This window comes from Eucyclogobius newberryi, unplaced genomic scaffold (genome assembly GCF_026437365.1).
Source record: "Eucyclogobius newberryi isolate DKJ021-1_F unplaced genomic scaffold, fEucNew1.0.hap1 SCAF_802, whole genome shotgun sequence".
Lineage (NCBI taxonomy): Eukaryota > Metazoa > Chordata > Actinopteri > Gobiiformes > Gobiidae > Eucyclogobius > Eucyclogobius newberryi.
In genome coordinates, this window is record NW_027316504.1 from 1 (window position 1) to 13,557 (window position 13,557).

Genomic DNA, 13,557 nt, shown 5'->3' on the forward strand with positions numbered 1-13,557 from the left:
CAGAGTTTAATAATAAAGAGTCGGATTTATCATCTGAAGTGGATTTTATATTAAATATAGAACGTTGAATCACACGCAAATGAGAAACAAATGATTCTATCATTTTGTATTGGATTATTCAGACTATTTCTGATGTCCAGTCCCAGTCCAGTCCCAGTCCAGTCCCAGTCCCAGTCCCAGTGCCAGTGCCAGTCCAGTCCCAGTCCAGTCCAGTCCCAGTGCCAGTGCCAGTCCAGTCCCAGTCCCAGTCCAGTCCCAGTCCAGTCCCAGTCCCAGTCCAGTCCCAGTCCCAGTCCAGTCCCAGTCCCAGTCCCAGTCCCAGTCCAGTCCAGTCCCAGTCCCAGTCCAGTCCAGTCCAGTCCCAGTCCCAGTCCAGTCCCAGTACAGTCCCAGTCCCAGTCCCAGTCCAGTCCCAGTCCCAGTCTCAGTCCTGCTCCCGATCAAGTCCCAGTGCAGTTCCAGTCCCAGTCCAGTCCAGTCCTGATCCAGTTCCAGTCCCTCTCCAATCCCGCTGGTCCAGACCAGGTCCAACCGAGGACTAAACCAGGTCTAAACAGGGTCTATTTGCAGGCCGTCTTCGTCGTCGGTGGTGATGGTGAACCTGGCCGTGTCAGATCTGTGTTTCTCTCTGACGCTGCCCCTCAGACTGGTCTACTACATCAGGGAGGGCATCTGGGGCTTTCCCGACTGGCTCTGCCGCCTCTGTGTCTACGGCTTCTACGTCAACCTCTACACCAGGTAAAGAGGACGAAACCAGGACCTAACCAGGACTAAACCAGGACTAAACCAGGACTAAACCAGGACTAAACCAGGACTAAACCAGGACCTAACCAGGACTGAACCAGGACTAAACCAGGACTAAACCAGGACTAAACCAGGACCTAACCAGGACTAAACCAGGACTAAACCAGGACTAAACCAGGACTAAACCAGGACCTAACCAGGACTAAACCAGGACTGAACCAGGACTGAACCAGGACTAAACCAGGACCTAACCAGGACTGAACCAGGACTAAACCAGGACTGAACCAGGACTTAACCAGGACTAAACCAGGACTGAACCAGGACTTAACTAGGACTAAACCAGGACTAAACTAGGACTAAACCAGGTCTAAACCAGGACTAAACCAGGACTTAACCTGGACTAAACCAGGATTAAACTAGGACTGAACCAGGATTCATCCAGGACTAAACCAGGACTAAACCAGGACTAAACCAGGACATCTCCTCCCTCACTCCTGGACTATCTACTGCCCTAGCCGCCAGCTAACAGCTGGCTTAACACCTGCTGAGGTCCGTCATGGTATCGCGGGGCCTCCCTGCCGTGCAGACAAGGTCTGGGGCAACCAACGCCACTCACTCCACCAGCTTCAACACCCGGTCCACTGCTGCTTTTTCACAACTCTCTGCCCACCAGCTTCTAGTTAACCAGCTTCTAGCCACCGCCAACATTCTAACTGGATTACTCTCATCTGCTGCTACGTTCCATCTCCTCCTCGGACTATCACTCCCACGCCTCCAGGCCACCGCTCCACCAACTTCTCGCCTACTCACCTACACCGCTGCTGACCTTCACCTCCTCAACCATAACCACCGTCTCCCAGCTGCTGCTGTCTCTGCAGCTAGCTCAGCTGGGATCCTTCGCCGGCCCCGCTACATCCACAGGGGCTCTGGTCTCTCCCATAACCGACACTCCAACGACGGCTCACCTATCCCCTCACCCTGGACTAGTTTTCGCCCCCCTGTCACCCCCACCTGCCGCACTGCCAACCTCAGCAACCTCCGCCCCCCCACCCCTGCGCCCCCATCCATCTCCGCGCCCCCATCCATCTCCCTTGCACTGCTGAACTGCCGCTCCCTCGCCAACAAATCACCTGTTATATCTGAACTGCTACTGGACAATAACATTGATCTGCTTCTCCTCTGTGAAACATGGCAACAGCCCCTGGACTTCTATGCTCTCAACCAAGCCACTCCCTCCAACTACACTTACACTGCCAAACCCCGCCTCTCCGGGCGTGGGGGAGGTCTTGCTGTTATTCATAAAAAATCTACATCCATCACTGAACTGAACCTCAACCTTCCATCCATCTCATCATTTGAATACCTCGCCTTCTCCCTCCCCAACTCTATCACCGCTATCCTGATCTATCGTCCCCCAAAGCCCCACCCCTCTTTCCTCACTGAATTGTCTGAACTCCTCACCATCGCATCCTCTCTCTCTGCCCGCCTCCTACTCACTGGTGACTTCAACATCCACATTGACTGCCCCAACGCCCCACTGACATCCGACTTCCTCTCTCTCCTGGACTGCTTCCATCTCACCCAACATATTGACTTCCCCACCCATACCAAAGGCCACACTCTGGACTTAGTCTGTTCCTCTCTCCTACCCATATCTAAGCCCCACCCCCTCCCCTTCCCACTCTCTGATCATCTCTGCATCCTTTTCTCCGCCCCCCTACCCTCGCCCCACAACCCCAAAAAACGCACCATCACCTACCGCAATATCAAGTCAGTCAACCCCCTCACGCTCTCCCAGCTCATATCCTCTGCTTTCCCCCCTGACCCCCCCCCCCCCCCCCCTCTTCCCCCGACGACTATGCTGTCATGCTCAACACCACCCTCTCCGACTCCCTTGACTCCCTAGCCCCCTGGAAAACCTCCTCCGTCTCATACATCAACCCCGCCCCCTGGTACACCCCTGAACTCCGCACCATGAAGCAGACTGGCCGCCAACTCGAACGACTCCTCAAAAGAACCCGCCTCACCGTCCACGCCGAAGCTTTCAAATTACACATCTCCTCCTACCGTGACGCTCTCCAAGCCGCCAAATCTGCCCACCTCTCCACCCTCATCAACAGCTCCCACCGGAGCCCTCGCACCCTGTTCTCCACCGTCAACAAGCTGCTCCAGCCACCGGACATCACTCCACCCTCCTCCCCTGACCTCTGCAACTCTTTCCTCCTTGCCTTCAATGACAAAATTTCCAAAATCAACAGCTCCATGACTGCCGTCTCCATTAACTCCATCACCACCCCCACCCCTGCCCCCCCCCCCTCTCCCTGACCACCCACCCTTCCCTCCCCTCACCACCTTCTCCTCTGTTAACTCCTCTCATATCATAGACCTCATCACCGCTTCCAAAACCACCACCTGCTCTCTCGACCCCCTCCCAACGACTCTAACCAAGGCCGCCTCCCTGCTCTCATCCCCCATCTCACCACCCTCTTCAACCAGTCTTTATCCCTCGGCCATGTTCCTTCCATCTACAAACTGGCCTCCATCACCCCCATCCTCAAAAAACCCACCCTAGACTCCGCCAACCTCTCCAACTACCGCCCCATCTCCAACCTGCCGTTCCTCTCAAAAACGCTGGAACGCATCGTCGCCGCCCAACTTCACACCCACCTCCAGTCAAACAACCTCTATGAACCCCTCCAATCTGGCTTCCGCCCACTTCACAGCACCGAAACAGCCCTGGTCAAAGTACTCAACGATCTCCTCACCTCTGAAGACTCCGGGGCCCTCAACATCCTGTTACTACTAGACCTCAGCGCAGCCTTTGACACTATAAAACATTCCATCCTCCTACAAAGGCTGCGCCAACTGGGTGTTGAGGGCTCTGCACTTGACTGGCTCACATCCTACCTCACCAACAGGCAAGAGTTCATTTCCCTCTCCGGTCACTCATCCACCCTCTCCCCAGTAACGCAGGGGTTCCCCCAGGGCTCAGTCCTCGGCCCCCTCCTCTTCATCTGCTACATCTTCCCCCTTGGTCACATCCTCCGCCAACTCAACCTGGACTTTCACTGCTACGCTGACGACACCCAGATATACCTCACCACCAAATCCACCCAAAACCCTCCCCTCAGCCACATCGAAACCTGCATCTCTACAATAAAATCATGGCTCACTCTCAACTTCCTCAAACTGAACAGTGACAAAACAGAGCTCCTCCTCATTGGCACCAAATCCACTCTCAATAAAACTGGTCCCTTTTCACTCAGCATCGACACCTCGACCATCACCCCCTCTACCCTGGTACGCAATCTCGGTGTCATCATGGACCCCACCCTCTCCTTCACTCCCCATGTCAGCCACATCGTCAAGACCTCATACTTCCACCTCCGCCGCATCGCCAAAATCCGACACTGCCTCACCCTCCCCGCTGCTGAATCCCTCATCATGCCTTCATCTCCTCCCGCCTCGACTACTGCAACTCCCTCCTCACTGGCATCTCCTCCCATTCCCTCCATAGACTCCAAATGGTCTAAAACTCCGCTGCCCGCCTCCTCACCCACACCCGCCTCCTCACCCACACCCGCCTCCTCACCCACACCCGCCTCCTCACCCACACCCTCCTCACCCACACCCGCCTCCTCACCCACACCCGCCTCCTCACCCACACCCTCCTCACCCACACCCGCCTCCTCACCCACACCCGCCTCCTCACCCACACCCGGTCCCGTGATCACATCACTCCCGTTCTCCGCTCTCTCCACTGGCTCCCCATCAAGCAGCGCATAAACTTTAAAATACTCCTCACCTTCAAAGCTCTTCACCACCTTGCCCCCCCCTACCTGTCTGACCTCCTCATCCCCCACCGCCCCTCCCGAGCTCTCCGATCCTCCTCCTCTCTCACCCTGACTGCACCAACATCCCGACTCAAAAGTTTTGGCGACAGAGCATTCTCCCGAACAGCACCCCGACTCTGGAACTCCCTCCCCCAACCTGTCCGCCACTCTCCCTCACTCACAACATTCAAATCCCGCCTAAAAACACACCTCTTCACCCAAGCCTATGACCTCCCCTACCCCTAGCCTCCTCTACCCCATTGCCTACTCTTCTACCCCCTGTTACATCCCCATCTTTTTCTCTCTACTTCTTCTGTCTTGTTCATTTTATCTGTATATTAATGTGTATTGTACGTGTTGTCCCCCCCTGTCTGTAAATACCCCCCCTTTTTTATTATGTTCAGCGTCTTTGGGTCACTGAAAAGCGCTATATAAATAAAAGTTATTATTATTATTATTATTATTATTATTATTAACCTGGACTAAACCAGGACTAAACCAGGACTGAACCAGGATTTATCCAGGACTAAACCAGGATTAAACCAAGACTAAACCAGGTCTAAACCAAGACTTAACCAGGACTAAACCAGGTACTGGTTTAGCCCTGGTTAAGTGATTGTTTTTCCTCGACAGTATCCTGTTCTTGACTCTCCTGAGCCTGCTCCGGTGGCTCGCTGTGGTACAACCGTTACGTCATAATACACTGGCCACGCCGCGCCGCATCCTATTGGTCTGTCTGGGCATCTGGGTGTTTGTGGGCGTGGCCTCCTCCTTCTTCCTGGCTCAGGGCGTGGTGGTCAGGTGAGTGCCCGACACGCTCTACGTTTCCTCTTTCCTCATAGACCATTTAGATCGCCTGAACCTGTTACGAGTTTGAACCGTTGGGACTGTGTTTGACATTTCCCTGTGGTGGTGAAATATGTACTTTCGGGGTGTTTAAAGTGTCTTTCGTCGCCCCCTGCTGTCTCTGGGCGGAAAACCAGCCTTATAACATTTGCCTCAAGACAAACTCTCCTGATTTTCTCCTGATTTTCAATTTGGGCAACGTTCAATGTGTTTGTATGCGATTATACTGTCTTATTATGGTAAAGAAAGAAAGAAAACATTTAAAAAAGCTTGTTTTCTGACAATGTGTTTTCCCAGGGGACTTGCAGGGGGAGCTCTATCGCCCGAGTTATTTAGTTCTGCTTTAAAGGTGCAAAATTATAAAAGCTAAACAGATAAGATAAGCCTTTATTGTCCACACATGGGGAAATTTTGGTGTTACAACGCAGTAGATCCAGAGGGAAAGGACAGATAACTTATAGGGAGTTTGAAAAAAACAAAACTCCTCTCATATCTTAATAGGGAATGGAGGAAAATTAATAAATAAAATAAAATACAAAATAAAGATAAAGATAAAAATAAATAAATAAAAAAAATAAAAATGGATAAAATGAATAAAATGAATAAAATGAATAAAATGAATAAAATGAATAAAATTAATAAAATGAATAAAATGAATAAAATGAATAAAATGAATAAAATGAATAAATGATAATAAAATAAAGTCAAGTAAAAAGAAAAAGCTAGCATAAGACTAAATAATACTAATAGCAAGTAAACACTCCATTCCAGGGCGTGTCCAGGTCCCGCTGTCCCGTGTCGGCCCTTCCGAAGTCACGCTTCCTCCCTGTGCGCGGCGCTTCCCCTAGATCACTTTCCTTTACGTAGAGTGAGTCTGGCCGCGCCTCAGATTGTCGGTGTTTTGCGAGACACCTTGTCCATTACTGTCTCTTCCCTCGTCAGCGGCTGAGTTTGTTTTGACTCGGCCGCTTTGTGAAACAGTGACAGCGAACAAGAGTGAATGAATACAAACCTGTAATTGCCTCAAGGGAAATTTGTCATATGAAAACATTACACATGGTAAACACGTTAAGAATGCTGAAGAACACAAACAGACTTTTGGCTCGTTCCCAAGCCTGTCTCCACCCGCCTTAGTAGTCGCGACTGTTTTTAGGTCTCCAAAAACTGGCTTGTATGATCACCGTAGTCCTAGGGTAATAGTTGGTTGAGACGCTGAATACGGCGCGTGACAAAGGATGTAGTAACCTCTTTTGGTCTTCATTGGACGTGTCACAAACCTTCACAAGGACGGAAGAAATGTAGGATTCCGTCACGAGCATTTGAGCAAGAATTTCTTAAGTTAAAGATCCTGTCAAATCTGAGCCAACTGGTGCGGGAACATCATGAAATCGCTCCCGTCTCCCTTTTCCCGCCGTAGCATTAGCACCCGTTGTATCGACCGTCTCATCCGAGGTTCGAAACGGCAATCTTCCGATCAGGGGGCGGGTGCTCCGTGCCGCCGCACCGGGCCGTACAGGCTCGCAAGGAGGGGGTGTGACTTCAGACGGGCCACGCCTCGGTATCACACAGGGGGGCCCAGAACCATGGAGCACTCGCCCTCTGATTTGCAGCAGAGCGATCCCGAGATTTACAGGCGTGGTTTAGTGGTTTAGTGGTTTAGTGAGACATCTAGTGGCGAAAACACTGCTGTGGTCCGGCGGGAAAACATGAATAAATGTGTTTGTAAGCACGATCATGCCAAGGTATTCTTTAAATCTGCCTCTGTGTCGTCGGTGTCCCAGAGGAGGCGTCCGGCGCTGCTTCGAGGTGCAGAGACCCTCCTCCTGGAACCTGGTCCTGTCGCTGAACTACGTGGCGGTGTTTTTCGGTTTCCTGGTGCCGTTCGTCGTCATCATCTGCAGCTACAGCTTCATCGTGCGGCGGCTGACCACGCGGGCCGACTCCCTCGTCGAGCGGCATCGTCACGCGCGGGCCAGGGGAGCGGGGGCGCGCGGTGGCCGCCGGCGGTCCCTGTCGCTGGTCTCCGCCGTCATCGTCACCTTCCTGCTCTGCTTCCTGCCCTATCACGGCGCGCGCTCGCTGCACCTGCACGCGGTGTGCAGCGGCTGGAGCTGCGCGGCCGTGGTGGCGCTGCAGCGGACGGTGGTGGTCACGCTCTGCCTCGCCGCCTCAAACAGCGCCGTCAACCCCCTGCTCTACTACTACTGCACCCAGAACTTCCGGGACAAGTTCAGCCGGGCCCGGTCCAGGGTGAGCACTCGCACCCGGTCCCAGCTCTGACAGGGGACTCGGTTTAGAGCACGGACTTGGGTTTGGACCTGTTTTTCGGGTTGTTTTTGGGCGGCAGTGGTCGAGCGCTCATCTTCCGATCCGAAGGTCGGCGGTTCGAATCTCGTCCTTGGTAGAGCGGTCGGATCCAGAGCTTTGGCGTGTGAGTTGCTGGGTTCTTCCTTGACGTGAAATGCCGTTTACCTTTTTACTTGGATTCAAGACCAAACAAGCGTAGACCTGCTTTAGCTCTGGTCCTAGCTTTAGTCTCGGTTTAGACCCGGGTAAGTCCTCCTACTCTACTCGGCGTGATCCCTCATTCGTCCACCAGTGAAAGGTTCCACGCAGGTAGTTATCTGAAGCTGAGCATAAAAGTAGAGTCAAAATGTCTTGATTTTTAAACCATCTTCCAGATAAACTACCTTTAAACGCTCATCGAGTTCTCAACTGGTTTAGATCCTTTGAAGATATTGTATTTAATCTATTTAACGTGAGATATTATTTTTTTTAAATAGAGCTATTTTTGTACTTCTACATTTCTGGGATAATATATTTTATGAGCTAATATTTAAAGTCGGTTGTATTTTGTGTGAAATAAAGATATATTTGCAGTTAAACTGTTCTGTTTGATTCGTGAAACTAAATCCATAAACACAATGTCAGCACCAGATTAATATCCGTGCGACATAAATAGTCCCCAAATTGATCTGTGTGTGATCTTTAAAAAGACAATTGCACCTTCTCATATGGACAAGAGGCCTTTCGGGTGTCCAGATATCGACACAACCTTCGCATCAGTTCAATTGTTTGTAAGACAACGAGAAAGACGAAGATTTTGAACGTTTTTTTATTGAAATTAACGCAATGACGCCAGACAATAGTCACGCATGACGCCGACACACACGCACTTAGGCACTTTTACAGATCAAATTGTGTTTTCTACAGTAATAATTCTTCAAAAACCACAGAACAGAGGAACAGTTCGAGCAAAATGCTGTCGCCGTGTCCCTTGCTTTTGGCCAATTCTGTCATATTTACAGAAACGTTCATAAACACACGCTGTCCCCGTAATAAATGAATACAGTGAATTTATTAAGAACATTGCGGACAATAAAACACCACTTGAACAAACTTTTACGACCCTTTTTGATAGAAATGTACTTGGCAAAGCGCAGCCCTGGACTGGTTCTGAAATGCATGAAGTGGATGACAGCGCCATCTGCTGTTCAGCTTCATCAAGACAGTACAAAAGGCAAATCACAATCGCACATGAACGTACAGTTGGGTTTTCACGATTTTTGGGGACATAACTCAATCCCGAGTGACGGATTCTAGCATTTACCGTAATTACAACTTAACCGTAACATAAACTCTCACCTTAAAGTATATATTGACAGTTTAGACTTCACCAAACAAAGTGAACACATTTATATATCAGATTTTACTGAGCATTTTTTCCCGTTTGTCCCCAGTTTGACCATTTTTGCAACGATTATAATTGTACTTCCTGGTTGGATATGAGCACAAATATGACATAGAGGTGATTCCACGGCTGTTACCATAGCAATTTGACACAAAACAGGAAACAGTCCATCTCTGAGTGTGTTTCTTATCCTTAAGGACCACCATAGTCCGGGTTTGTGAGAGTAAATAGGCCCCCTCGTCCCTGTTTATCATCTCATCTGTTTGTGTTCTCATTGTCTCATTGAGGGAAGGGAAAACAAAGCTGAAACTGTCTATGATGGTACGAAAATATATTCTTAATTATGAAATATACAAAAATCATCCCGTTTTGGGCCATTACGCTAAAGTTTTGGGCATGTTACAGTATTTGTAAAGCAGTTTATATTTCTTCTCGCAAATGTTAACGCTCAAGGACGAGTTTGAAATATGTTAAACGGAATCCCGATTTGACTACAACAATCTCAAATCCAAGCACAATCGCAGTACGCGTCGGAATAAAAAGACGATATTTTGTGAAAGCCGCTGCGCTCCATAAACTACGCGCGTTCTCTCGGGAGCCGCAGTTTCCCTTCGCGGTGCAGAAAGAGCAGCGGCAGCACCAAACTGCTCGGAAGCTCGAACCACGGCACGGAAACCCTCATGACGCACACGTCGATCGCCGCCGAGCGCGACAGGGAAAGAGCGTAATGCACGACGAGCGCGGCGAATCGCATCAACAGCGCCCCCAGGATCGCCAGCATGGAATTGAAGGCCGAGCGCTTCGATCGCTCCATCCGCCGCGTGTCCCCGCCCCTTTCCCCAGGCCGCGGACCAATCAGGACGCACAGAACCGAGACGCTGCAAAAAGTGACGAGCGTCAAGGCGCAGAACGACATGAGGCAGGCCACCACCATGTAAAACACCATGGAAACGAACACGCGAACCACGCCCAGCGACAACGCGCACAGCCAGGCGATGACCATGCTGATGTTCCGCCCCGTGACTCCGCCCCTTGTCTTAAAACGCAGGTAGGTGACCGGGTGCACCACGGCCAGGTAGCGCTCCCCGCAGGCGAGGCAGTGGAACAGCAGCTGTCCGTTAGACGTCATGGTGACCAAACAAGCACCGATGTCCGTCGCGTAGTCGGTTTCAGCGTTCGTTCCATAGAAGAAGAAACAAAAGCCGGCAATATGCATCATCTCCAGCGCCGCCAAGTGATAGTTGATGGCGTCGGAGTGGCTGACGCTTCTCTGCCTTTTCCATTTTCCGTAGCCGACAAGAGCGACCGAGAGTAAAAGCGGCAGCAGCAGGAGGTAGACCGCGCAGCCAAAAGAAAGAATGATCCTGGTTGTGAACATGTCACAGACGGAGTTCGGGCCGGAGGCGTTCATCTGAGGAAACACGAGATGTCAACGAGAAAAACAGCAACAACCGAGGCAGTTAAAAAGGCAGAGGAGCAAAGTAAGAGAGGACAAGATGACAGATGTGTCCAGCCTGAGACGCTTTGGACGTGTGCAGAAGATACGGAGGCAGAAGTTAGAGAAAACGATCCAGAGAAAACCAAACGTAGTTAAAGATTTCATGAAGAACATGAAGCGTCTGACAGCAGAGGATGTTCAGGAGAAGGTCAGACGGAGTGGAGAAGGTCGAAGCCCCTTTACCTCGGCGGCTGTGTCCGGAGCGAGGCTGGAGCGAGGCTGGAGCGATCCCGGAGAGAGGCTGGAGCGATCCCGGAGCGAGGCTGGAGCGAGGCTGGAGCGAGGCTGGAGCGATCCCGGAGCGAGGCTGGAGCGAGGCTGGAGCGATCCCGGAGCGAGGCTGGAGCGATCCAGGAGCGAGGCTGGAGCGATCCCGGAGCGATCCCGGAGCGAGGCTGGAGCGAGGCTGGAGCGATCCCGGAGCGAGGCTGGAGCGAGGCTGGAGCGATCCCGGAGCGAGGCTGGAGCGATCCCGGAGCGAGGCTGGAGCGATCCCGGAGCGAGGCTGGAGCGATCCCGGAGCGAGGCTGGAGCGATCCTGGAGCGAGGCTGGAGCGAGGCTGGAGCGAGGCTGGAGCGAGGCTGGAGCGATCCCGGAGCGAGGCCGGAGCGAGGCTGGAGCGATCCCGGAGCGAGGCTGGAGCGATCCCGGAGCGAGGCTGGAGCGATCCCGGAGCGAGGCTGGAGCGATCCCGGAGCGAGGCTGGAGCGATCCCGGAGCGATCCCGGAGCGAGGCTGGAGCGAGGCTGGAGCGAGGCTGGAGCGAGGCTGGAGCGAGGCTGGAGCGATCCCGGAGCGAGGCTGGAGCGATCCCGGAGCGAGGCTGGAGCGAGGCTGGAGCGAGGCTGGAGCGAGGCTGGAGCGAGGCTGGAGCGAGGCTGGACTGCGGAGCTGGTTTGCATGATTCGTGTCAAACAAACATCTCTGGAGCCACATTAGCCAAATCTGCCCTTCATTTCGTTGTTCAAGCCTCATCGACGACTCGTTAGCATCCATGCCCGATTCAAATGTGCTCACGAGACCGACACATCCGGAGCGGCTGCAAATCACTTATTGAAATGTAGATGAAATTGCCTGTGTCGCTGGGAAACCACTCGAGTAAGAGCACGACGTAAGCTACTATTCATAACATCGGATTTGCAGTTTTAAGTGATTGTAATTGGAAGGACAAAATCGGGTTCTTTCACAGCAAAGACCGTCGCCCGGCAACACTTCATAACAATGATGCTTTTATACGCCTTAACAAAGCGCTGCATGTTCACGAGAGACCCTGGACAGGAATCAGCTCGCCCGCGTCACGTGTGCGTCGGGTTCTTCTTCTAGCAAGCCGTGTGGGAGGAGCTCTGATCTCAGTGTGATTTAGTGAAATTAATTAGGTTAATAACTAGTCACCAATCCTGGTTTAGTCCTGTTTAAATTATTACCGGCTTCAATTAAATTTTACGACGGAGTATAAGGGCCAACTAAGGGGAAAAAAATGCGCTGCACTACGAGAATAAAGTCATTAATTAATGAGAAAAAAGACGTTAATTAATGAGAAAAAAGTCAAAGTCAGAAAAAAGTCGTAAATTAACGAGAAAAAGTCGTAGTTTAGGGGCCGATTCAAAGTGACGTGAACAGTTCACTTTCAGCCCCAGGTCAGGACGCACAAGAACGGGCTTGGATGAGCTGACAGTTTAGAACTACATAAAAGCCTAAAATAGATGTTAAAGTGTTTCCTGACCTTTAAAACGACGTCTTACGTGTGTTAATTACAAGACAAGACACTGCGTTTAGCAGCAGCTTTCATGTGTCGCATCATTCAAACTGTTGGATAAACTCTTTACTTTCTCCATGATGCAGCCGTAATGCACCAGGAGCTCAAACAGCAGCCGTGCTCCTGCCACAGCCGCCCGCAGACAGTAGGAGGAGCCCGCAGACAGGAGGAGGAGCCCGCAGACAGGAGGAGGAGCCCGCAGACAGGAGGAGGAGCCCGCAGACAGGAGGAGGAGCCCGCAGACAGTAGGAGGAGCCCGCAGACAGGAGGAGGAGCCCGCAGACAGGAGGAGGAGCCCGCGGAGGAGGAGCCTGCAGACAGGAGGAGGAGCCCGCGGAGGAGGAGCCTGCAGACAGGAGGAGGAGCCCGCAGACAGTAGGAGGAGCCCGCAGACAGGAGGAGGACCCCGCAGACAGGAGGAGGAGCCCGCAGACAGGAGGAGGAGCCCGCGGAGGAGGAGCCTGCAGACAGGAGGAGGAGCCCGCAGACAGGAGGAGGAGCCCGCAGACAGGAGGAGGAGCCCGCAGACAGGAGGAGGAGCCCGCGGAGGAGGAGCCTGCAGACAGGAGGAGGAGCCCGCAGACAGGAGGAGGAGCCCGCAGACAGGAGGAGGAGCCCGCGGAGGAGGAGCCTGCAGACAGGAGGAGGAGCCCGCAGACAGGAGGAGGAGCCCGCAGACAGGAGGAGGAGCCCGCAGACAGGAGGAGGAGCCCGCAGACAGGAGGAGGAGCCCGCGGAGGAGGAGCCTGCAGACAGGAGGAGGAGCCCGCAGACAGGAGGAGGAGCCCGCAGACAGGAGGAGGAGCCCGCAGACAGGAGGAGGAGCCCGCAGACAGGAGGAGGAGCCCGCAGACAGGAGGAGGAGCCCGCAGACAGGAGGAGCAGCCTGCAGACAGGAGGAGGAGCCTCGCTGTTATATTCACACATTCTCTGGGTTCTCTGCTCCTCTAAGTTGTTTCTCTACGTGGGAACTTTGCTCAGTCGCTCTTCTCACGTGCTCAGTGTTTGCACTTAAGTTTTAAGCCGGATTCTAACCTTTTGTGATCCTTAGACAAACTCAGTAAAAGACACAGAACATAAACACACAACATCCGTCTGCTCCTCCTCAGCTCCTGACGCCCAGATCGTGTTTGGCACAGCCTAAAAGCGATATGTTTTACGCACACGCATCATCCATACATCATCCAT

The 13,557-nt window shown here is 52.4% G+C and overlaps 1 protein-coding gene across 1 annotated transcript; it reads left to right on the top strand.

Annotated features, from left to right (window-relative positions):
- Nucleotides 1-553: 553 nt before the first annotated feature.
- LOC140352300 (cysteinyl leukotriene receptor 1-like) lies at nt 554-7,728 on the top strand (the record flags this gene model as incomplete). Its single annotated transcript, XM_072437701.1, has 3 exons — nt 554-738; nt 5,211-5,378; nt 7,205-7,728. Coding segments are annotated over 3 exons (852 nt in total), but the record flags the coding sequence as incomplete, so codon positions are not given.
- Between the last annotated feature and the right edge of the window lie 5,829 nt (nt 7,729-13,557).